Source organism: Cebidichthys violaceus, unplaced genomic scaffold (assembly GCF_023349555.1).
Source record: "Cebidichthys violaceus isolate CVI_PGR_0920_01 unplaced genomic scaffold, fCebVio1.0.p SCAF_10, whole genome shotgun sequence".
Classification (NCBI taxonomy): Eukaryota; Metazoa; Chordata; class Actinopteri; order Perciformes; family Stichaeidae; genus Cebidichthys; species Cebidichthys violaceus.
The window spans coordinates 5635212-5659139 of record NW_027176263.1 but is presented as its reverse complement, the minus strand read 5'-3'; the positions used below and the strand labels follow the sequence as shown (position 1 = coordinate 5659139).

The 23928-nt window shown below is 40.6% G+C and overlaps 3 protein-coding genes across 4 annotated transcripts in view; 2 read left to right on the top strand and 1 right to left on the bottom strand.

The window, feature by feature from the left end:
* The window catches only part of tet1 (tet methylcytosine dioxygenase 1), a 28809-nt gene extending 19053 nt beyond the window's left edge, over nucleotides 1–9756 (top strand). For both annotated transcript variants that reach the window (XM_068722191.1, XM_068722199.1), the window contains 10 exons: nucleotides 808–3085; nucleotides 3549–3639; nucleotides 4111–4204; nucleotides 4586–4794; nucleotides 4886–5036; nucleotides 5284–5373; nucleotides 5535–5672; nucleotides 5791–5967; nucleotides 6132–6276; nucleotides 6407–9756. In XM_068722191.1, the coding sequence (XP_068578292.1) occupies nucleotides 808–3085; nucleotides 3549–3639; nucleotides 4111–4204; nucleotides 4586–4794; nucleotides 4886–5036; nucleotides 5284–5373; nucleotides 5535–5672; nucleotides 5791–5967; nucleotides 6132–6276; nucleotides 6407–7461 (4428 nt within the window). In that variant the 3' untranslated portion in view covers nucleotides 7462–9756. The remainder of the gene's footprint in view (nucleotides 1–807; nucleotides 3086–3548; nucleotides 3640–4110; nucleotides 4205–4585; nucleotides 4795–4885; nucleotides 5037–5283; nucleotides 5374–5534; nucleotides 5673–5790; nucleotides 5968–6131; nucleotides 6277–6406) is intronic.
* A 2197-nt stretch (nucleotides 9757–11953) lies between these two features.
* eif4e1c (eukaryotic translation initiation factor 4E family member 1c) lies at nucleotides 11954–18689 on the top strand. Its single transcript, XM_068722343.1, has 7 exons — nucleotides 11954–11992; nucleotides 13000–13091; nucleotides 16497–16592; nucleotides 16995–17058; nucleotides 17242–17355; nucleotides 17446–17585; nucleotides 17712–18689. Exons 1-7 carry the CDS (start codon nucleotides 11975–11977, stop codon nucleotides 17824–17826), a joined length of 639 nt encoding a protein of 212 aa, XP_068578444.1. The 5' UTR covers nucleotides 11954–11974; the 3' UTR covers nucleotides 17827–18689.
* A 660-nt stretch (nucleotides 18690–19349) lies between these two features.
* On the bottom strand, nucleotides 19350–23401 carry si:dkey-228d14.5 (uncharacterized protein LOC796266 homolog). Its single transcript, XM_068722331.1, has 7 exons — nucleotides 23250–23401; nucleotides 22048–22095; nucleotides 21901–21963; nucleotides 21751–21818; nucleotides 21539–21669; nucleotides 20703–20880; nucleotides 19350–20017 (listed from the first exon to the last, which is right to left on the bottom strand). Exons 1-7 carry the CDS (start codon nucleotides 23312–23314, stop codon nucleotides 19824–19826), a joined length of 747 nt encoding a protein of 248 aa, XP_068578432.1. The 5' UTR covers nucleotides 23315–23401; the 3' UTR covers nucleotides 19350–19823.
* Between the last annotated feature and the right edge of the window lie 527 nt (nucleotides 23402–23928).

Genomic DNA, 23928 nt, shown 5'->3' with positions numbered 1-23928 from the left:
AAAAAAACTGCCTTAATTTCTTTTTCTCCCCAAATCAATTGATTTTATTCCTCTTCATGGAGTTATGGTAATGACTTTTCTGCAATTAATAAAGTCTGTGTTAGTGTGTTTACAACATGGCTTTTGGAGGCAGTCAATATGTCAATATTGCGGACCTTTGGATGGTTGTAGCTCTGCTGGCAGTCAGAATCGTTATTAGCCAAAGGGTCAAGCTGCACTGTGTCTGGATAAGACCCTGAGTGGGTTAATCACTCACTCTACAATGCCTATGGGTTAACATGGCGGGGTGTGTGTTAATAATCCCATGTGCTTGCATACACATGCATGCACGCATGTCCAGGAAGACACCCGGCACACACACCACATGTGCATGCACGCTGAACACATGCCCTCAGTGACCTACTGGTAGTGGCGTAATCAAGAACAGTCCGTGACTGCAAATGTTCACTCGTTGGCTCTCGGCTACCTGTGGGTCCGTGGCTGTCAACACTCCACAGCTCATGCAGGAATGTAGTCCCGATTGAACCCTCGACTGTGAATTCACACAATTTAACTTTTTGTTTGCTCTGTTTGGAGATTGGTTTCGGACAAGATTTATAGAAAGCAGATTCTTTATTTTCACAGGCAATAATATTTTCCACAGACTCGATAGTGGCTGCAGCAGATGCTCATGCCATGCTGGGAGGCAATCTGTTGTGCTGTTAGCCGTGACTGTTTGGAACAAGCCGAATCACTGTATACTGCCAGAGCTTGTTGAGTCACTTCTCTCCTCTTGTTCCTCTCTTTCTCTCTGTTTCTGTGTCTCAGGTGGTTCCCGAAAGTGGGTCGGTAAATGGCAAAGGCAAAGCGCAGATGGATGACACCCACACGGCAGTGGAGGAAGATGAGGGGGAAGAAGGCCACATACCTCACACACAAGCTCCCACAATTACCCACTCGCTCACCCACAACCTGGCCTTGGACCAAGGCGGACGGCCGGCACTTGTTAAAAGAGAGATCGGGCTGGAGGTGACCAGCATTGCACTTCACCAACACGTATGCTCTTCTGTGACTTTTCAGAATGGTTCTGCTGAGAACCTAACAAAACCTAACGGTGCTAATACGACCACTGGGTCACACTCTGATCTGAAGTCTGCATGTAAAAGGACAACAATTGCATCAGAGCCTCAAAGGAGTATAATCGCTGCAATCCCTAAAGACTGCCCTGAGAATGGGCCCAAGACTCCTCCGGACGACATGTCAGTTCCACTGAAGAAGATCAAACTGGAGGAGCCATGGATGTGGATCACTGAACAGGCCACCACACAGCTGAGTGATGAAGATGAGGTCTGCGAAGACCCGTTGTCCACGCTGGCCGCCGTGGTGTGTCTCTCTGTCACAGAGAGGAAGGGACTGGAGGAGAAACTTTTCAGCTCACGTGCTTCCATTCTGTGCTCCATCAAAACAGAGCCGCCAGATTTGTACTTTGTCAAAAAAGAGCCTGAGGACTTAAAAAATGACTCGTGTCAGAAAAGCACTCCTGTTAGCCTGCAAAGAACTCCCCAGCTTATCAAAAATGAACCTCCTCCAAGTGTTTTGCAACCAAGCGTGCAGTCCTTGGCAGAGAGAAGAAATCTTAGTTTTGATCAGGCTATTGCTATTGAGGCCTTGACTCAACTGGCAGCTATACCTCAAAGCACCCCAGGGTCCATTAAAGTTGAAAGTAAGTGTGAACATCCCATTTCTACTGCTGCCCCATTTTCAACTTCCAATACAAATACAAGCCTGCAAGAAGCCAAACCCACAGCAACCATCCGCTACAACAAAGTCTCAGTCATCAGCTCACCACAGCACCAGACGTCAGTCATACGCCCCCCTGTGGCCAGACAAGGGAACGTCATCCAGCGCTCCCAGGGGTCAAGCTCTAACACGAAGCTGTCTCTGCAGGACCTCTTAGAAGCCAGCTCAAACAGTGATAAAGCACCCTGCAGGAGGACAGAGCCGGGCTTAAGTTCTCATGTCATCAAGTCGGGATGCAGCTATAAATATCCCAGTGACGTGAAGTTCAGTAAAGATCATGAGCGCTTGTTTGGGGAGGACAGAGACAGGGTTGTTGGTAAAGCGAGGAGAAACAGAGAGGAGGAGGAGGTGGCAGCTCAGCTGGCAGACCTGGCCTTCATCATCCAGTCTCGACACAGCCAGCGGTCAGAGAACAACCCTCCAAAAGGAACACCTGTGTCGGCCATCAAATACAACTACAACTCCCAGCTACCACCCAGTCAGAAAAAGCCCCCCGTGAAAAAAACAAGGGCTACGCCCGCAAAGCCCAGGAAGAAGAAAAGTGATGGACCCAATGAGGGAATCAACTGCAGGACCCCCCTCTCAAAACGCACACCAAATGGAGAGACGGCCAACAGGAACAGAGGCCAGAAGGTTCAACTTCAGGGGAAATCAGGCCTTCACCACAAGAGGAACCTGTTTCTGCCTCAAGCTCAAATTGACCTGAAGAGATACTTGGCTGAGGCTCAGGAGGAAAGGCGACAACTCATCCATCACAGCAACGCACACAGTGCCGCCCTCTTAGGGCCGCAGACTCAGAACTACAACACCCTAACAAGGATCAACCACACTCTCGGTCAAGAACACCCTCCATGGTCCCTTTCGAATGGTCTACTCCACCAACACAATCCATGCAATGGCCATGCTGCAGGACCAGGGCAGGAGTATGACAGGCATTTGTTAACTCAGGTAGCGCAGCCCTGTGGTGGGCTGCAGCACGGTGCTGATCCTAAAACCAACCTAGCTAATACCACTTTCCTCAGCCACACCACTGGTCACCACAGCCTGGCTAATGGCTTCTCAGGGGGTCATCAGTCCCCTCCTCCAAGCCAGCAGGGCTACTACAAGCTGGAAAGAACAGGACCTGTCACTGTGCTGTCCACAGCTACTGATGGGGATCTGGGCCACTCTGCAGAATCAACTCCATCCAAGAACAGCGTCAACAGCTTTCTGGAGTCTCCTATGAGTTTTCTGGATACCCCGACCAAGAACTTGCTCAACACGCCTTCCAAAAAACTGGCTGATCTTCCATCCTGTCAATGTGTGGGTGAGTTGGTGCTACCTACGATTTTTTAGGTGTGTAGTGTCTGCATTGGTATCACATTGGCTATTATCCACATTGTAACTAAATCCAGCGTGGAAGTCCTCACACTGATATTTTCTGTTTCTCTCTGTCTGATGCAAACACACACACACACACACACATACACACACACACACACATACATACACACACACAAGCTGTGTCCTAATTCAAGGCCCAATCAAGCAAAAGGAGGCCACTTTTCTCTGCCATATTTGGAGGAGGCTTTGGGATGCTTTGTTAAGCCCTGAACTGAGATCCAGCTACATTTACTGTGTATATGACATTTACGGTAATCTGACTAATTTATCAAGAACATCAGTTTTTAATCCAAAATATACCAGCATCACATCAGTTTTTGAAGTACATTCCTATACTCTGTAAAGTTGCTATGATATCCAATTGATGTTCCTTTTTTCCCCCACAGACCAGATCATTGAAAAGGAGGAAGGCCCTTACTATACCCACCTTGGGGCAGGACCTAGTGTTCCTGCAGTGAGGGAGCTGATGGAGAACAGGTAGAGTGACTACTTCCACTCTGTTTACACCGTGTATGTATATGTGGGTGTGTTTTCTACCAAATATGCGGAGAGACTACTAGTCAACCTCAGGCTCGGTGGAATGGGGTGGAGTCACAGCCAAAGAGTCTGTCAATAAAAGGAAACACCCTCTTTCTCAGACACACTCAACATGTTGAAACAGGAAACCCTTTGAGCTGAGACAAGATGACAGCCTCTTTAAAACATCTTGAGGTTCATCGCAGTCTATCTGCAGCCGCACAAAACTGAGTGTCATTCTGCAGTCATTGAGCTTTTCAATGATAAATGTATTTTTTGTCAGTAATTTTATCAAATGGATGTATGTATTGTCAGTTGCCCTCAGGTATGGGTAGCAATGTAATGTTAAAAGATGTGTTGTTACTGGTATGTGCTCTGTGATCAATAGAGCTTATAGTTATAAACGTATAGTTTCTCTTTTGTGTGTTACAGATATGGTGCCAAAGGAAATGCAGTAAGGGTAGAAGTTGTTGTTTACACTGGGAAAGAAGGAAAGAGCTCCCAGGGGTGTCCGATAGCTAAATGGGTAGGTAGCTGGTGTTCATGGTAGTTCACCCTAAATGTCCTGAATATGTCTTCTGTATATTGAAGTGTTCTTGTGGATCCCACCATAGGGGTAGAGATGGAAGTCACTCCCAGATTCTTACCCTTACCAAAACCTTAAAAACCAACACATATTTTCCAATAACATCCCTCAACAGAAATGTCAAGGCTTCCACCTAAGATTTACAATCTTTAAACTATTCTCGTGAAGCGCAGTCTTGTAGTTTGGCAGGTCATTCACAGTGCTTCGAACCCTTTACCCTGAAGGTATCATTTTGTGATATTGTATAAACAATGCTTGTTTTTGCTGTGTTACAGTGCTAACGTTCATCTGTTTGTTTTCTGTGTGACAATCATCTGACAGGTGATCCGGCGCGGCAGTGAACAGGAGAAGCTGCTGTGTTTGGTCCGCCGGAGGCCAGGGCACCACTGTGACACTGCTGTGTTGGTGATCCTCATTTTGGCGTGGGAGGGAATCCCTCGACCGGTGGCAGACAATCTCTACCAGGAGCTCACACAGACCCTCTTTAAACACGGCTCCCCCACCAGCCGTCGCTGTGCCCTCAATGAAGAGTGAGTGCTTCTTCCTTTGTTTTGCAATGATGATTTTTCCTCCCAACTTTGTTCGTTTCTTTATTTTCGTCCCGCCACTCCATCTTCGCAGTCGTACGTGTGCATGCCAGGGCCTGGACCAAGACACATGCGGAGCTTCATTTTCCTTTGGATGCTCCTGGAGTATGTACTTCAATGGCTGTAAGTTTGCCCGCAGCAAAGTGCCCCGCAAGTTCCGCCTGCATGGAGACTACCGGGAGGAGGTGAGGGAGTGGTCATCTTCAAAAAATCATAGAGGAGATCATCTATTACAATCTCTTCTATTTGTTTCCATTGTTGTTATAGTGATGTGAGAGGAAATGTTGTGTGTAATCTCAGTGTGCTAGCTATTTATCTGGGATAAAGACAGAATTCAGCCTAGTGGCTTATGTTGGCTATGACAATCTCACCTGTATATTTTTTTAATCAGATGTTCACCCCAAAACTGTTAAATCTGTCCATTACTTATAGGAGGAGAAGATAGAGAGCAACCTTCAGAATCTTGCCACTGACCTCGCACCACTCTACAAAAGACTGGCTCCTGAGGCCTTCCAAAACCAGGTCTGGAACATTAAACAGCTGCCACACTTACCTGATGATCCATAGCTGTCTTGGGCTACTATTACTGTAGTTCCAATATAAATTATGTTAATTGTCCTCTTATTGTTTTCAAATCACACAAACCAAGTTGTTCTCATGTCTTGTCTTTTCACCTCTAATAGGTGGAAAATGAGGCGGCAGGGGGTGACTGCCGGCTGGGTATGAGGGAGGGACGTCCTTTTTCTGGGGTTACAGCCTGTGTGGATTTCTGTGCCCACGCTCACAAGGACACTCACAACATGAATAACGGCAGCACTGTGGTAAGCAAGCTACAAGTATGACGCCATGCTTTATGTATTTCATGTGTCCATCTCTTAAGGTATTGATCGGCCTACTGTTACGTTGAACAACTTGCCTTTTGTCTTTGTCCTTTTTCAGGTTTGCACTTTAACCAAGGAAGATAACCGTGCAGTGCGTAACATACCAGAAGATGAGCAGCTCCACGTTCTGCCACTTTACAGGATCTCTCAGAGGGATGAGTTTGGTCACGTTGACGGTCAGTGGGACAAAATCCGAAGTGGTGCTCTGCAAGTTCTGTCTGCTTTTCCCCGAGAGGTGAGTGAGCAGGGAGCAGCTATTATTCATTATTTTTATGTTGTTTTTCTTTTCATTCTGACTGCACCATCTGTGGTCTGAGTCCTCTGTTGCAAAAGTTGATGTTTAACAACATTAAAACATGTATCATGTTTTAAACCATTGATTTTTTTTCTATCTGTTAGGTGCGTCTACTGGCTGAGCCAGTTAAATCAGCCCGGAAGATAAGGCAAGAAGCTCGTCTGAAGGCTCAAGCAGAGAAACTGGAGAAGAAGCTTGGTTTGACTCCTCTCACTCCTGGGAAAGTGAAAAGTGAAACCCCCAAAAAAGGTAGTAAATCCAAGTCTCTTGTCCTGTTGTTAATCTATTATAATCAGTAATACGTTGAGGTCAGAAAGCATAAATGATTCTTGTTGTCATCAGTGTTTTAAAAATATGTGTGTTTTCTATGCCAAAACAGAGCCACAGGGCTTCTACAGCTCATACAGACTACCACCCAGACCTGCCAGCGTTGGACGGTACCCACCTCAGGGGAATCAACCCAGCACTTACAACCAGAGCACCAGCAGCTACCCCACTCTGGGTGCAGAGGTCACCCCACAGAAGCGGGTCATCTCCCCCAACCACCACGGCCTGCCTGGCCTCCAGTTTGGACAGAATGGCTCAGCTCTTAATTATAAGACAATGAGTGACGGCATGAATGGTTATTCTCCAACATCTGGTGACCAGAGTGTTCGTATACCTCCACATAATGCCCTTGGTGACTACCCCCATACTTTTAAAACTGAACCCAACGAGGTGCACTGCTCTCCTCTGCTCAGACCCTCCCCCAGTGGGAGTGCTCCTCCTCACTCCTCCTTCTCCCCCAGACCTACCTCTGAGGGCCTCTTCAGCAGGCTCAACGGACTCCACAGGGCTGCAGAAGATGTCGCGGCAGAGGTCAGGGGTCATGGCCTTCCTTCGCTCTCATCTCTCCCCCTTCCCCCTCAAACTCCCCCGCTTGAACCAGAGGAACTTAAACAGGAAGAGGTGTGGTCAGACAGCGAGCACAACTTCCTTGACCGTAACATAGGCGGAGTCGCCGTGGCCCCATCACATGGTTCCATCCTGATAGAGTGTGCACGGCGGGAGCTCCACGCCACCACCCCTATCCTCAGGCCAAACCGCAGCCACCCCACCCGCATCTCCCTGGTCTTCTACCAGCACAAGTCTCTAAATGAACCAGGCCACGGGATGGCTATGTGGGACGCCAAAATGGCCAAGCGGGAACGGGAACGGGAGGAGGAGGCTGAGAGATTAAGGATGGAGGACTGCCTGAGCAAATGTGTGGGGAACAACGGCAACGGAGCTGGAGGTGGAGAGCTACAGGGAGAAACGGGGGAGGGGGCGGAGGAGACGAGGAGGATCATGAATGTCCCCACACGTCAAGCGTGGACTCTCCAGAGGGATGGTGTCGTCACCGCGTCCCCTTATGCTCTTACCCAGGTGACGGGCCCCTACAATCGCTGGACTTAGTCAACATGTTTTACACACACAAACACACAGAGAGAGATTAATCTCCTACACCCTGTGCTTCTGCCTTACCTCAATCAACTTCAAACTGCTACTCTCATTTTTACATCGTTTTCGTTGTGCTTTTCTAAAATCTGTTTGTTGACGTTGCCCTTCTTCATCTCTGCCTTCAAAGTGATGAGGAAGATCAAAGTTGTGTTGGCTTTTTAACTGTGAGTTTCTGTGTTTTTATTGTAAAAAGATGGTGCTTTGAAGCATTTTTTAAAATGTTTTTAATCTGGTTTTATATACATGATTAAGAGCAAAAAAGGTGATTATTTATTCTTATCATAACGATTTCTATTTAATTCCTGGTGTAAGCCTGTTTACTGCAAGATTTCTATGATAACCTGCATTATGTGTTGACGCTCAGAATTTATGTTGTACAGTAGGATTGTTCTCTTTATTTCAGCCAATAGTTCGCTTTTCATAAGATGAATCTCATTGGCTTTTACGTTGGTGCCATTCTTACTGTAACATCTCTGTTAAACATCATTACATCACATAATGTAGAAAGCAAGACTAATATTGTGCATATATTTACTACAGATTGTCACATGTAGCATTGTGCTTTTTCTTCTACTGCCTCTGACTTCTGTTGGCAGCCGATGAAAGAAACACACTTGTTTTTTTTGTTTGTTTTTTTATTTCTCTATGTCCTGGTGGTTTGTCTTTTATCCACAGATATGTATGGCATATTACAGTAAGAAGCACTTTTTTTATTTTCCTAAACTTAACTTGAAAAATCTCCCAATCCGTAGGCCTGATTATGTATGTACAGATAGAGATATACAGTATATGACAGTTTAGCATGAACCCATTTTTATTTTTACAGTATTTCCGCATTTATTTGATTGAAAATGGCATTCATATCTAATAGAATTCAAAATGTAACATAATGAGGAATCATGAAATGCTACAACAATGAAGTGCTTATAATTTTTGGCACTTAACTTATGTTCACCTTCTGGAAAAGGAATTCAGAAATTCTTTCATAGGGCACAAGTGTGATTATAGGATTTAAAAAAATGTTGATGGTGCTAATAAGACCTCCGTCTTTCCCAGAAATTACAAAGTGTCACATATGTCAACAGAATATTACCAGTTTTTATGTCCATACTCTGGATTTGAATACAAAACTGTGTCAGCCGATGCTGAGTAATCAAACAATTTCTTCTATATCCTCCTCTCTGCTTTTGTTGAAAAACCACTCAAACATCAGATCCCACTCAGACAATTGCCGAAGACGATTTCAGGTGCTCGACTCTTGTGAACACTTTGTTTACAGATTAAAGCTTTTTATTTACAGGGTCTCAATAAGGAGGTTGGTGCTCCTGGTGAATCAGGATCTTTATTTTTTATTACCCATGAAAGAGAGGCTCTTTATTTCAAGAACTCATCAATGAGATTTCAGCACAACCGACATCACTGATATTCACACTAACACTGGTGGTATAATGTTTCCTGTGAGAAACATTTTGGTCTTTCACACACTTTGACTTCCTTTTGGTGCTAATAGGACAAGATGTCAAGGTACATGCATTGACTTGACTGGGTTATATACTGTACAGTGATGGCATGGTGCTTTTATACAATGCACACTGATCTGGTATATGCTTCAGTGCAAAGGTAGTTTTATCATTTCTGTGGATAATTGCTGGCTGACAGAATGAGATGCTTTGGTATCTCCCACCATTGATCATGATGTTTTTCAAGTACCAGTAAAAAGCAAATTATTGTGCAGATGTCCATCTCGAGTTTTAAAAAATGTCTTCCACGGATAACCAAACTGTGTAACAATTATCAAAACGCACATCATGCTCACAAAGTGAAATGAATGTAAACCGTTTTTAAGTCACTTGATTTATAAAGAACATTTTTGAACACATGACATGACAAAGTTAAAGTTGTAAAAAAAAGTCTTTTGATTTACTTTGGGGGACGTACTCAGTCCACAATGAAAGTCTTTTTATCGACGAGGAACTAAGAACTAGCACCAGCATTCAAAAATAAAAAAATAAAAACTTTTATTTGTTGAAAATGTGTAAATATGTATGTGAACCATATTGTTTTTACTGTACTGTTAATGGTGTTTAGACAATGGATGATCTTGCTTATTTTGAAACTGAATTACTGTATGTTGCTCAAAGTATATCCAGTTTAGACTTGAGGAGAGACTAAATTTAGCATTACTTATGTGGATGGCTAATCTCTTTTTGGGATTGTGAAATAAAGTCATATTTATATTTTGGACCTGAACATGATTTCCTCTGTCCTTATTTGTTCAAGCTGATCTGTTTTTAGCAAGAACACACAGCTTATTTTATGAGTTAGTTCTTATTCAAAAAGCCTTTTTCTTTTTTCTCTCTAAATTTCCCACACTTGCACTCTGTGTGACTCACCACTGTGGAATTTCACTTTAGTAATATAGAGTTGTCCTCTTAATGTGTGGGGATGAATCACCAATTGTTTTTTTACAGTTTGTCTCCAAAACTGGTGATATGATTTTAGTTTTTTGCTCAAATAACATTGATAATGTGAGAAAATCTTTATCTGCTGCGATGGCTAATTTAATATTTTCAACAAACACACGAGTGTTTTAGGAGTTAAGTTATCTAAATATAATCTGAATCATAAATATTACTGTTACCACACAACCCAATCATATTGACAAATAAGTGGTGGAAAAAAATGGAGAAGTGTTTTGTCTATATTTATATTATAGATTAATTCCAAGCTTAATTCCCTCTATCATACTGAATCAATCAATGTTTTCTTTTTAGAAGCAGTTTCACAATTCTGTCTTTTTACATAATTGTAGTTTGACAAGAATTGTTAGTTGCATCCATCCAACTTTTTCTCAACTGATGCTGATTCTGATTCTTCAACTCAAGGTATCAAGTATTGCTCCAATACCAGCGCTCTCGTTTCCCCACTTTTAACATCTGTGTAGCACACAGCTCGTAACTTATTGGTGTGTTTTTTACGTTAGATAACAAGAATGAAGGCATCGCTGTGGCATTAAAAAGGCAGTCTGTAGTGACTGAATGAAAGCAGCGGTGCAAGAAGTACACAGATCTTTCACTTCTGTAGAAGTAGTAATATCAGTGTAAAAATATTCTTTTAAAAGTAGAAGTCATGCAGTCTTTAGTGCATAAGTACATAAGTATAAGCATCAAAATGTACTTGAAGTCCCAATGCTGAATGGACCACTAAACATATTATTGGATTTCTTTATACTGCTGAGTAGTTAGTGAATTTCCATCAATAAAGTCTTATCTTAATTTATCATAATTACTTTGCTTATATTTTGTATTAGTAATCTGAATCTGTGAAGTAATTGGTAAATATAATTAACAAATATATGTAGTTGAGTATAAGTGCAATAATAGCTGCTAAATGATATTGTATACATGATAGACTGTAGGTATACTTAAGTAGCAGCAAATGGAAAAGCTCAAGTAAAGTACAAATATCTGAAAGCACAGTTCTTGAGTAGAAGTACTTAGTTACTTTCCACCACTGACTGACAGCTGAAACTTTTGATTTTATAATTACATTGACAAAGAAGTAGGTTGAGTGTCTAGATTTTCACTGTAAAATGTACGCACAGTATAGTTTCCTTTTAATGATGGCAAAAAAATTATGATTATAAGGATGTAACAATTATATAATATATAACAATTATAATTATATTATAAAGTAAACTATAATAAATAGTGAGGGAGTGACACAGTGGTTTTCTTCACACACAGTTCTGGGCTGTCTAGACTTGAATACTTAAAATTGTATTTAGCTACACTTGGAGTGGTGACGTTGAAGCGATGACACCATGGACACAATCCGAATAATCTAAGAGAGTTATCACCTTACTCTTTTTGGTAAATTCCTTGAAAGGTTAATAATGAGGAACAAAACAGTCATAGTGAGGATTCAGGATCAAGATTAGGGATCACATGTACTGTCATACCAGCCTTGAGTTTACATTACACCAGGATGGGCTGTTGGCTTTCATTCGCCACGACAATCTTACCCAAATAAAACACTAGGTTCCTCTTCCAGGAACCGGTACATTGATTGTGACATTGGAAACCAGATCAAGCCCCCACACCTTGTTCCAGTCACCTTCGTTAATAGGTGCAGTGAGGCTGCTCATATACAAACAGTAATATGGGCCCCTTGTACGCATCTTGGGCCTCTCATATAGTTATGTACAGATGGTGGATTTTAAGAGCCAAGAACAATCCCATGTCATCAATTATTGTGTTTAACCCTGTGATTCTGGGCCTACTTTCATGTTTTAATTCTACATTCTAGATTCATTCTACATTAATCTAGATGTAAAATATATATATTGAGCTTGATGTGTGTCATTTCATTTCGCGGGTGAACTGTACTTCGGCGGCTTCCGTAGTTGAGTGAGTGGCTGGAGTGTGACGCAGAAGCGCTGAACGAGCAGAACATTTCTACAGTCAAGATGGCGACATCCGAGCCGGTAAGAGAGACAAGAGATAGATGAAAAAAATCGACCAATGTGCATGGAAGGACTAGCCACATCTTCACCGAATCCAACGACTTTGTTATTAAAGCTTGCTTCCTCAAAACGCCACATACTAAATTGGGGGAATTGTTGTGTTTCGCCTCACAGATGTGTCAGTTCTCGTGGATCCCAGTTCACGTTAGCTGTTAGCTGTTAGCATGTGATGTGAAAGGCAGTGCCTGACTTTGTTATCAGGGAGGGACTGACTGGACGTCGTTCATTCAAACTACAATCGATGATTTGTTTTAACCTTCTTCGATATTGGGGTCAATATATTGGTGATTATATTCAACCATCAGCACCTTTAAATACTCATATCACGATATTATTGATTAGATGTCTGATAATCTTGACACGTGTGTATCTAGCTTGTAGCTAGCTTAGCACGTCTGCTCAAACTAATGCTAGCGATGTTAACTTGCCTAACTGAAAGTACCTTATGTGTGTATATGAACGTTTCTTAAGATATGTAATAGTGTGTGTGTGATAGAGCTATGGTCTCTGAGGAAAAACCCTATAACTGTAACGTGGATGTGATGGCCTACCAGGTGGATGATTTTACGAATAGTGTATACACTGAAACAGTATAAACATTTATTTATTTTTCAATTAACACCTCAAATAACGAAGGTTCTTGCGAATAACAAGTTATTAATTCAGCTGGACCAGGTATACAGGTTGACAAAGAGGTAATTTAATGTAATAATTACTTCTAGATCAGGTGAAGACATGATTTAAGCTGCATTATGACATAACTGTAACCTCAAGGCCTTATCCAGCCTCATATCACAAGTTTAGTAAAATATAAATACATCTTCTTACCTCAGCTTTGCATATAACCTGTACAAACTCTGCACTTTTATGGTGGTGATCAGTAGACGTACAGGGATGAGATATTTTGAATTAATATATTCTTTTGTATTCAAATAAAGTTTATGCTGTTTGTGTTTCTCTCTCCACAGAAAGCACCTGAACCTGAAGAACCACAACAAACTGACAGCCAAGTCGTCATTGCGAATCCTGAGCAGTATATCAAGCACCCCTTGCAAAACAAGTGAGAATAAACCAGCTGCTGTTTGATGGGATATTGCAACCGCAAGGTGCATGTGCTCACACAGACAGCAGCTTTCACATCAATGAAGATTTAATGGCAATTTGAAACAAATACTGTAACCTATCTGCTCGGTAACATATGTTTTAACATAAATAACGGGACTGAGGCTAATTTTTAGAAGGAAACTAATAATGGACACAACATGGAGGAGGGCTCTTCAGTCTAAAAGAAGGCCATGTATACCCTGTAGCAAGTCAAAGGCAGTGAAGCTGAATAGGTAGTACTGTTTTCTTTCCCGGTTTAGCATAAGGTTAATAGTCTTTTTGTTGCAGTGCATGTCAACATGTTAATTGCACATTTGAGAGGTTGCATATAGCACTGACGAGCACAAGTCTTCGTGTTGTTTTGGGGGAAGGGTATTTACTGATTTTGAATGTTAGTCACTGCTGTGGAGTTACAACTTAAAGTGATTAAACTTACTCCTTACAATGTTTGGGTACTGCTGGATTTGATGATAGAAATTAGTTAAATTACTTCTCCATAGTGACTCTTGAGGATGTGTGTTGACTGTTAAACACCTTGTAACTTGTGTTTTGTATTTATAGGTTTTTGGAGAAAAGATCATTATGATAGTAAATAATTTACAGTTAAATTCTATGATCTGTTTTGAGATTTAAATCAAAAGCAGAGGATGAATAATTCTGCTTCCTACTCTGCATGTTAGTGTTGCAATTGTTGTTCACTATTGTCCTTTTGGAAATGTTATCATAGTTCTGTGGCGGTGACGACCTATTCAGGAGCATTGTACAGTCGGGTTAGGAAATGCTGAATAGTTGACTGAGTAAGTCACTTCTAGGCCATTCTGCTTGTTCAGCTTCGGAGGTCAAAGTTGTTCACATCTGTCACTTTAGCTGTTCTGGTTTTAGGCGCACAGATTTGATTTAAACTGTGGTGGGATTATCGTCTTCGGATGCTTTCACTGTCACACCCTGAATGGTGGACGTCTCAGTAAGAAGGCTGGATGTCGTTGCTTCTGTCTTTCCTCACAATGGTTCTTCACTATGAGGACACCCAGGCTTGTTGAATTAATTAGAATTTTGTAAGACTGGTGTGTTGTGAAATGTTACTTAAAAGTATACACTCAGTTTCAAGTACAGCCATCTAAAACTAATGCTTCCTAATACAGTCCTGCATTATACAGAGATGTTGCTGTTATGTTGCCTACCCTGATTGATGGTCTAGACAAAATGATAGAAATATCTGTCAGTATAACGCAACACAATTCAACAGCTTCACAAACTCCAGCCTCCGACTGATGAGGCATCTCTCATAACATCTTCAACAAAAACTGATCTTTATAACCACCATGAAGGTAGGATTTATTTTAAAACTGTTGTTTTAGACTGCATTAGTTTTGGCTTGGTGTACCTAATAAACTGGCAACTGAGTGCATGTTGTTGTAACATGTCTTGTTGCTGCAGCAGAATGACTGAGTGAGACGGATACATCTGGTGATGGTTTGACAGAAATATTACAAAAACATTTTCTTACCTCAAAGCAAGAATAAAATGTAGCCTTACTTGTTAAAGGAAAAACAGCTCAGTGAACTCAAACCAGCAAAGCGGTGTCATACTGGTCATTTTAATTATCATCAACTTGCAGAGACTTGAAATTTAGGAGTGACAATGCAACAATATTAATGTCTGCTTTTATTTTTGACAAGAGTTGTGAAATTGAATCTACAGATGGCTTTGAACAGGCTGCACTTCTCTATTGCTGAGCTGTAGCACAAGTAGACATGATGGTCGCTTTCAAGTTTCAAGTCATGCAACATTTTCACATGTAACTAAAATGAAGGGAAACCAACCGTTGCAGGAAGGTCGGATAAGCACATTCGGTTTCATAAAAGCTGCAGTCTGCTGTGGAAAATGTTCTGCATTAATATACATTCTATTAAATGGGCTAACAATAGCAAACCACCAATATCCGTAATGCTGATGCTCCCATGATTTTATTTCCAGTCTTGGCTTTTCTTTTCTTTAGAGATAGGAAATGGCAGTTTTTTTAGAGGAAATGCCAACAATCCTCTGGTGTTTTAAAGATTGACCTACAGTTACTCTCTGAAACATAAAGACCGACTGATACAGAATTTTAAAGCAAATACTGAGTTAAAAAAAAAAATTCAATACCAATCTATCAGCCAATTGTATTTTATTCAAACTGGATTAATATTAAACCAAATACCGGACTAGACTAGTGTACCGAATATGACCATAGTCTCTCACTAGACTCAGCAGCCGCTCTTGAGTGGATCATAATATGACTAAGAGAGCCAATGAATGAGAATCTAGCGACTCCGGTCCACTTATTGGAGGTAATGCACCTCTAACGTGTTGTTTCAACCGCGAATAAACACTAGAGAAGAAGAAGAGAGAGAGAAGCGGCAGTCTCTACCCGATCAGTTCATCCTGCCCGAGGACAACTGAGACATTGTGTCTTTATTTCTCACAGCAACCATTCAACGCAACTTTTCTTCTTTTGGCATCAAATTCAAAATATGCCACATTAGTGCAGTTTTAGTTTTCTTTAAAACTAACTCTGCCATGTTTCCCTCGTCACCCCAAAACACACACAAACTTTCTAGTAAACAAACACAATATAAACACAGCGTGCGCTTCTTGTCCCCCTCAAACTTCTACTGAAATTTAGTTTCTTTCATGTTGCCTCGACCTCGGCTTGCCTGTAAATTGTAATGATAATGCAGTACAGGTTGGATTTAGCGCCCAAAAATACTGTGAAATTTAGGTCATACTGCCTACACCTAATAGCTACTTGTGTGTTTGGCCATCTGCCACCCACGCCGAAGGAAACGGGCTGAATGCATTATGATTCCTTAATAAATCCATCAGTGACTTGACCTACTGTCGGCCATGTTTGTTTAGGCGGGTAAACAAACTGCTGGGTTCACCAGAGGAGTCACGCCTGTGTGCTGTCTCGTCTCTAATTCCACTAATAATACACCTGTGTTGTGTAACAATGTGTGTCAGTGGAGTTGCTACATGGCATGAGTACAGTATCAAGCTGTGGTTTGTGTTCAAGTGTAGTATCTATGTTTGTGACACATGGGTGGGCTTGATGGCTGTTTTGTAGTAGTAGTACATGTGGTAGTGTCCTCTCTTTGCCCTCATCCCTCCCCTGCTAGCCCCTTCCCTCCTGGGAATAGATGAAAGAGTAACAGCGCCCGTCACAAACAAAGGCTGCACTTGTGGTGCTGATGATGGCCGGCTTTCTCTGTTCTTCTATATGAGAATAATTATTGTGATTTTCTGTCATTTTACTTTAGTAATTTTTCCACAGTCCTATAAATACTGAGTGTTTTAATTCTAGTCTTTTCCTCTCTCTCAGATGGGCCCTGTGGTATTTTAAAAATGACAAGAGCAAAAGCTGGACAGAGAACTTGCGTCTCATTTCCAAGTTTGACACGGTGGAAGACTTTTGGGCGTAAGTTTTTTTTTGTTTGTTTGTTTTTTTTCTACTAATCCTGTAATGTGATTATGATTTTGTGATTTATAGGTATAAGTGAAGAGTTTCATAAGAATGGTATTTTTGAAAATAGGTATCTTCCTTATCTTATAAGCATGGAGACATGAAGGGATTTATTGAATTTTGATAAATGATCCCTCATTAAACTATTTCTAACACAGATGAAGGCAGCTTGAGTGTGCATCAACTCTTTGTCAAGTTTACTTTTTCCTCTGTTGTCTGCATTTGTAGCTTGAGGTGCTTGTGTAGAAAGAGCTCAATATGTATCCCCTTCTTCACTGGACCATCAATCTGAATGATGGCAGATCACTTAAGTCAACATGTTGGAATGCTTTTAACACTATTCTATGTTTCTTACAGATTATACAACCACATACAGCAACCAAGCAAACTTGGCTTTGGCTGCGATTATTGTTTATTTAAGGTAAGGCCTTTAAAAAAATTAAAAATAGAATCTGTTTATTACGGACTTACAGTTTCCCTTTTCAACCTGTGGGATGTTTGCAGCATGTAAAAATGTGAGTTGTTTGAGCATCAGAGATGGCTCACTAAAGTGCTACAATGTCAAGAAACCAAGAAGTATTGAACCTTTGACTTTGTGTGTCAGGATGGGATCAAGCCGATGTGGGAGGACGACAGGAACAAGCTTGGGGGTCGATGGCTGATGACTCTCAATAAGCAACAGAGACACAATGACCTGGACCGCTACTGGATGGAGACGGTTAGATGAACTGATGAACCTTTATCTTCTGAACGGTTTGGATTTATGAAACAACAGTATGATTCATGTCGTGTTTTGTGTATTTTGCAGCTCTTGTGTTTAGTCGGTGAATCGTTTGATGAGGCGAGTGAAGATGTGTGTGGAGCTGTGGTCAACGTCAGACCAAAAGGTGACAAAATAGCCATCTGGACTAGCAACTGTCAAAACAGGGACGCCATCATGACGATAGGGTAAGTCACGTCGTTTGTAGAGGAAATAATGCACAAGTGATGGAAAGTACTGTAGCTGGTCACTAGATGGAGACACTTGGTTTGCATTAGTCTTCACAGAGCGCTCTTCTTCTTGTCTTTCCACAGGCAAAATTATAAAGAGCGTCTGAACATCCCCATCAAAGCCCTGATCGGCTACCAGTCACACGACGACACATCCAGCAAGAGCGGATCCACCACCAAGAACATGTATTCCGTTTGAAACACTCCTCCAACCCCAATTTCAACTTGCTGTAGATTTAAACAATTACCAAACCGCATCATCACAATAATATTTTTTTTTTTGAGTTGTCAACTACTGTAGTGTCTTTTCCTTTTTATTGAAAAGAGAATTGTTTAAAGTGTGTACAGTTGGAGCTTCCCCCAACGTGAGAAACCAGTGGGGTCGTGGTTATAAATAGGAAGGAGACCCGAAAGGAGTATTTGGTTAAAAATGTCACACATTAACTAGAGAACACAAATGATTTCCTTTTTAGAGTTGACGAGTTCTGTGATTAATACCAGTGACCTCCCCTAGCTTTTCTTTCAGTACTAAATGGCTTGGAGTTGCAAAAAAACAAAACTTTCTTGACTATACAGCCTTGTGTTTGTCTCATGCTGAACTTCTCACTCACAAAAACAGTTTCTCGCCTCACAGGTTAAGATGGTAGGCAACTTATCCCTTCACAGAACAAATTTTAAGGGCAATTTTAACTTGATTTATCCAGAAGTGTTAAGCATGAGTTTGGCTTTCAGACACACCAGCTTAAATAATCTACAGTATCTTAAAGGTTTGTAAAAGCTGTGGTCACACTCCAAAGTATAGGGTTTGGATTTAAGGCCACTTATTGTTTCAGCCATGCTGGAATTGTGGAATATTGCTTGTAGTAGTTTTTGAACTTTTTTTCTTCCCCTTACATTTATTTATAATGTATGCATTGCAGATTAATTACTTCGTTGAAAGACATCAATGAAACTTGTGTTTTTTCAAATTGTTTTTTTTTTTTCTCTTTTTTGTTATTAAGGTCAATAATGTGGACTTCTGCATATAGATGACATTTTTTACAGTGTACCATAAAGTAAAGATGCTGACAGAATTAGGTGTGCTTTTCACTGTTTTCTTCCTAATAAAATCTGTAGATAATGTCGCACTCCTCTCTTGGTTGATGCAAAGGAAAGATGATATTCATTGTGAAATGATTTTGCTCATAATGTATCTTTATTATCTGTAATTCCAGGATGTATATTACCTTCTTTCAAGTAAAGGTTAAGTGCTTTGCATTAAAATCAGATCGACGTTGTCTCATTTTGTGGACATTTATGGTTTCACAGTGTCTGAAGTATAGCACTGAATTGTGGAAAAATAAGACTTTAGGCTGCTAGTTACATCCAGCAAACTTCAGTTTGGGACGAAATATTGTATTCATTCACTGGAAAAACAAAGTACATTTTCATGGCCTTTATGTTACTTTAAAGGTGAATTGATTTTAGAGATCCTCATTCAAGTTTGTCCTCTGACTCGCACATAAAACAGACCACACCTAAAAATATGTAATGGAAAGGACACTTCCTTGTTTTTATTACGTCTGTCAGTGAATTCACCATTTTGTTTGACTGTCACTCAGTCATCCAGCCAAACCAGATCTTTTGACGTCATAGGGAACATATCTGATTGTATACACCGCAACGGCATAACAACTTCTGTTTACAGTATTCATGATTTTATTAAACTGCCAAAGCTCTACGCATGTGATTAAATAATTTTATTGTGAAGCAAACGGTGAGATTTTCATGACTTTGTCATATTTAGTGTACCAAATGAAATCTTCATTGTTGATTATATTAAAATCTGATAAATTGTAACAAAAACGAATAAACAAGGATTAAGACACATCAGGTTAATTGTTCTGTTGGCAGGGCATCGACATGGCTTTCACAAAAGCGTAATACAACTGGTATGGTTTGGTCATTTGCTGTACAAGCTTGTTTCAATAAATAAGAACTACAGTTAGGAATAATGAAATTTTAGGCAAACTGGTAGAATGAAAGTGGTCATAATCCATAAATGGCTTTAAATCCAGAATAAATAGCAGAATAATGGAAAAAAATTATTGGTCCTCCAGTCACAGTGCAGGTGTCTTTCCAGATGTCTTACTCAGATGTCTTACTCAGTCCATCGTCATTGCTCATGTGCTTCACCTGGACCCTGGCAGCCTCATATCAGGACATTGTCATCATCAAAGGCTTTTCTTCCTCTCGTCTGCTCAACAGATTTGAGAGCATGAAGGACGAGAAGAACCAAAACTCCACGACAAAGCTGAGCTCAAACAGCTCCAGGTTGGCACTGAGCATCCACTCAAATATAGCCGACAAGTGAACGTAATAGTACTCATTCTGGGCAAACAAAACAGTATCTGAAGGGTTTCAGGTCAAGGATGTATGAAACAGTTAGTAGTGGTTAGTCACTTGTAAGAACCTGTCGTTGTAAATTGCTTCTGAACCAAGTGGAGATCTGTTCAGGAGCATTGAGGAACAGCCTAAATACTTCATACAAAATACAAGGAAGCATGTTATCATCCTGTAATACAGTATGTTATTGCACCCCTGGGCTAGTGTTTATAATGCACTACATTTTGTCTTGAGCCACTTCGAACCGGGGGCCTAGAGGTTCAATCGCCAAATTTTGAGAAACATCTCCAACTAATGTCAGGGTGCCGTTAAGCTTGACATTCAACCCTAACCTACTCCAGTTTGGAGCACTCATGTTGTTTCACTGTGCAGTCTGTAAGCTGAGTGTTACAGGAAAACAATGATGAAAGATTGATGTAGCTTAAAATTCCATTGATTCTTATCTACTTCTGTAATAGAGATTGTTGTGGTCTGTCCCACATTGAAAACAAGAGCAACAGACTGGATCCAAATATGGCACAAAGGGAATGTACTAGTGCGATACAACAGCTGGAGAGTGTAACTCAGGCGTCGCTGCTGAAGTCTGTTGCGGATATGTCACAACTCACTGAACGCCTTTCATCCTAACTGCCCTCAACAAGAAGAATTGTGTAAAATACAAATAATTAATTAAGATTTATGAAAGGATACAGCAGATGGTGACAATGGTTTGAACCACAGTGGAGGTGATTCGGAATGGGTAGAGAATCTTCTCATATCCGGTCAGCACACACTTTGCGGTCAGCGAAGTGAGCAGGACAGTGTAGAAGCAGATGCACATGAAACTTAGGGCAGCTCCGAGGTAGTGAGGCAATGACAGGTAACCTGGCTGTGGTGGACAGACAGATAGATGAACAGTTATATATATTTATATATATATATATATATATAAAACTATATATAGATATATAGTTATAAACATTGATAGATGTGCTTGTTGAATGTCTGTACTATTGATTGAAACAACCCCATGCAGTTGGAGTGAGACAAAACAACTATGTCACCTGACAAATTGCTATTTTTTTAATTAGAGAAACATAGGCTCAGCATTTGGGTGGTGAATGGTAACTGGTCCCATTCCCTCCTGTTTAATAGTCTACTTAACATCAGTAAATTAAATGTTGATATTAGGTCTGTAATACACTTTTGATATTAGTCAAATAAAAATGGTACAGTTTACTAAAAACCGATCCATCTTGTGTTAAAAACTGTAGAAGAGTTGTAGAAGCCTGTGCAAATTTTGCTTGTGCTCTAATTAATCATTACAGGTGACGTAAAACAAATATTACCCACCTTTGTTTGCCGTTTCAGCACAGGTGCAAACCGAAGCTATTCAGCGTTATTGTTAGTATTTTATGATAGTAAGCCCAATCTGCTTACTGTTCTGTGAGGTGAATTTCTCTCACAGGTTATAAGGGCCCTTTGATGGCAATTTAAAGCTGCTAATTAAACTTATTCAAACATTCAGCAGGACGTGCAATACTTACATTGCAGTTTCCAGCTGCGAATGCCCCCAAAGCTGCCACCACACCAAAGACAAGCGCAAACTTGCTCAGCATGGAGTGACAAGCGTGTCTTTCCATAATATGGGCATGGTGGAATATACAGAACAGCAGAACTAAAGAGGAGATCACAGTGGTTAGAACAAATATCACTCACATCATGTGTAATGTGTTAGATGTTTAGCAGGTCAACTCACACAGAAAGGATCCAGAGTTGATCGTGGCTGTAAAAAGTGAATTTTCTGGTGCATTTTTTCCACTTGAGCTGGAATTACATATTATGTTTAATTAATTGCACCTCCCTATTTGATTATATTGGAAAGGATAATAAAAATGTGCATTCTCACCTTATAGTGGGAACATAGCAACAACCAATGGTCCGATTCACTTGGCAGTAGTTTTTTATCCCCCTGAAAACAAACAAATGAGGTTATAGAGATTCTGTCACATCCCAAAAATTATGGTCAACTATATACAATAATGAGACAACTCACCAGTCACTGAGAGAGCACACATGATTGTTAGCTAAGGCCATGCCATATCTGAAAATATGAAACAAAATAATGACACACTTTTTAATATTTGGGCTCTTGATGTGTTAGAATCAATTGATGTGTTGTAATTTAACACACAAAAAGCATAATCTTCTAGTTTTTCTGAATATATTAATTTACGAGGATTTCTGGGAAGTTAAATATATATTCTTTAACTCGTCAAAATCTTGTGTGGCAATAAATGACCGCAGTTAGAACAGAGGTTGACTGCTCCCCAAGCTCCGATGATTTTATTGCACCACTGACATTTTGACCAGCATCTAACTTGTGGTGTTCATTCATCACTATACCACTCACACGGATTCATCAATAAACCATCACAAATATTTCTCTGACACTGAAAAAGAAAGAACATCTGACTCCAGTCTGAATAACGAGCTCCTGCAATTGGCAAAAAAACGAACTCTAAATGGAGGTAGATTACAAAGCAGAATGAGGAAAAAAACCTCACTGTATAGGTATTCACTAATAGCTAACAGAGCTAAATGATTATTAACATGAATACTGGTACATTTAAAAATATGCATATTGCGTTTCAAGAAGGAATTCATCAGTTTGCGTACTGGCAAATCTTGAAAGTCTGGTGTCCTCGCCTTTCGACAGAGAAACAAGCCGGATCACATATTTTAAGACTGCCGTTTCAAAATAGCAGGTGAGCGTCGCATGCTGTTCTGACTCTGAACTTTTACGAATACGCTTTTCAAAGACAGCAAAGACCTACATAAAGTTAAAATAGTATAATAAAAGCATGGGAAACACACGTCTGCCATCTCATCATTTCCTATTTGAGGCCAAGTGTTATCAATACGGGAATCTTAATGTCCTTAGCCAGGAATATACAGTTCAAATACAAATCTTGATAATCATGAAGTAGTTAAATAGTGCTAATCAGGACTCACATTGTCATGAAACCTTATACTTAGCTTAGCTTCATGGTCAGCTTTAAAGTACAAGCTTTTCAGCTTTCAGATGTGAATAATACTGATGAACTGATTTATTTACTTAGAAGACTAAACTTGGCATTTGCATGGCAGCACACAGACAGTGGCAGAATACAACAGCTGATCTTGTAAAAACACATGTTCTAATAGTTTCACCAGTTTAAAGACAAATAAGAAAGTGTGAATTTCTGGTAAACTTACATAGTCCATGTTCCAAGGAAGGACACCAGCGAGAGGGAGATTGGGAAAATAATCCAGAGCACCATGTCTTGGTGGTGAAAAAGGCAAGTAACAAATTACAACAGGGATTCCTTAAATCAAGGTGTCTTCAAAACACTCAGTGGTAGATCTCTTGAGGGGTTGCTCGTGGAGTCAGACTCAAACCTACTGAAACCAAAAATAAAGACCAAACCCAGCAGTTCAGGTTCTTCAAGCACACAGTTGCACTGCTCGTCCACCATTCAGAGTACAGTCGTGCTTTTATGGGAGTCTCTCTTTCTCTGCCACTCCTTTGGAGCACCACCTTGCCCTGTCAGAACAAATGTTGGGAAACATGGGATTGGCCTTCTTGATGCTGTCACATTGTTGGTTTTATTCAAAACAATTGCTCCATATTAAGTCAGCCACTGGTACACATTACCAGATTACTTTGTTGTGTAAGGAATGCCTTGAATGTTTAAGTGAAGTACTTTGTTTTCCTGTCATCCAGTGCTGGAAAGTAACTAAGTACATTTATTCCAGTAAGTACAGTTCTGAAGTTCATATATCTACTCCACTACATTTTTGAGGGAAACATCGTATTCTTTTTTACTCCATTACATTTATTCAACTGCTAGAATTACTGCTTACATTGCAGATTAAAGTTAAAGTTAAGTTAAGT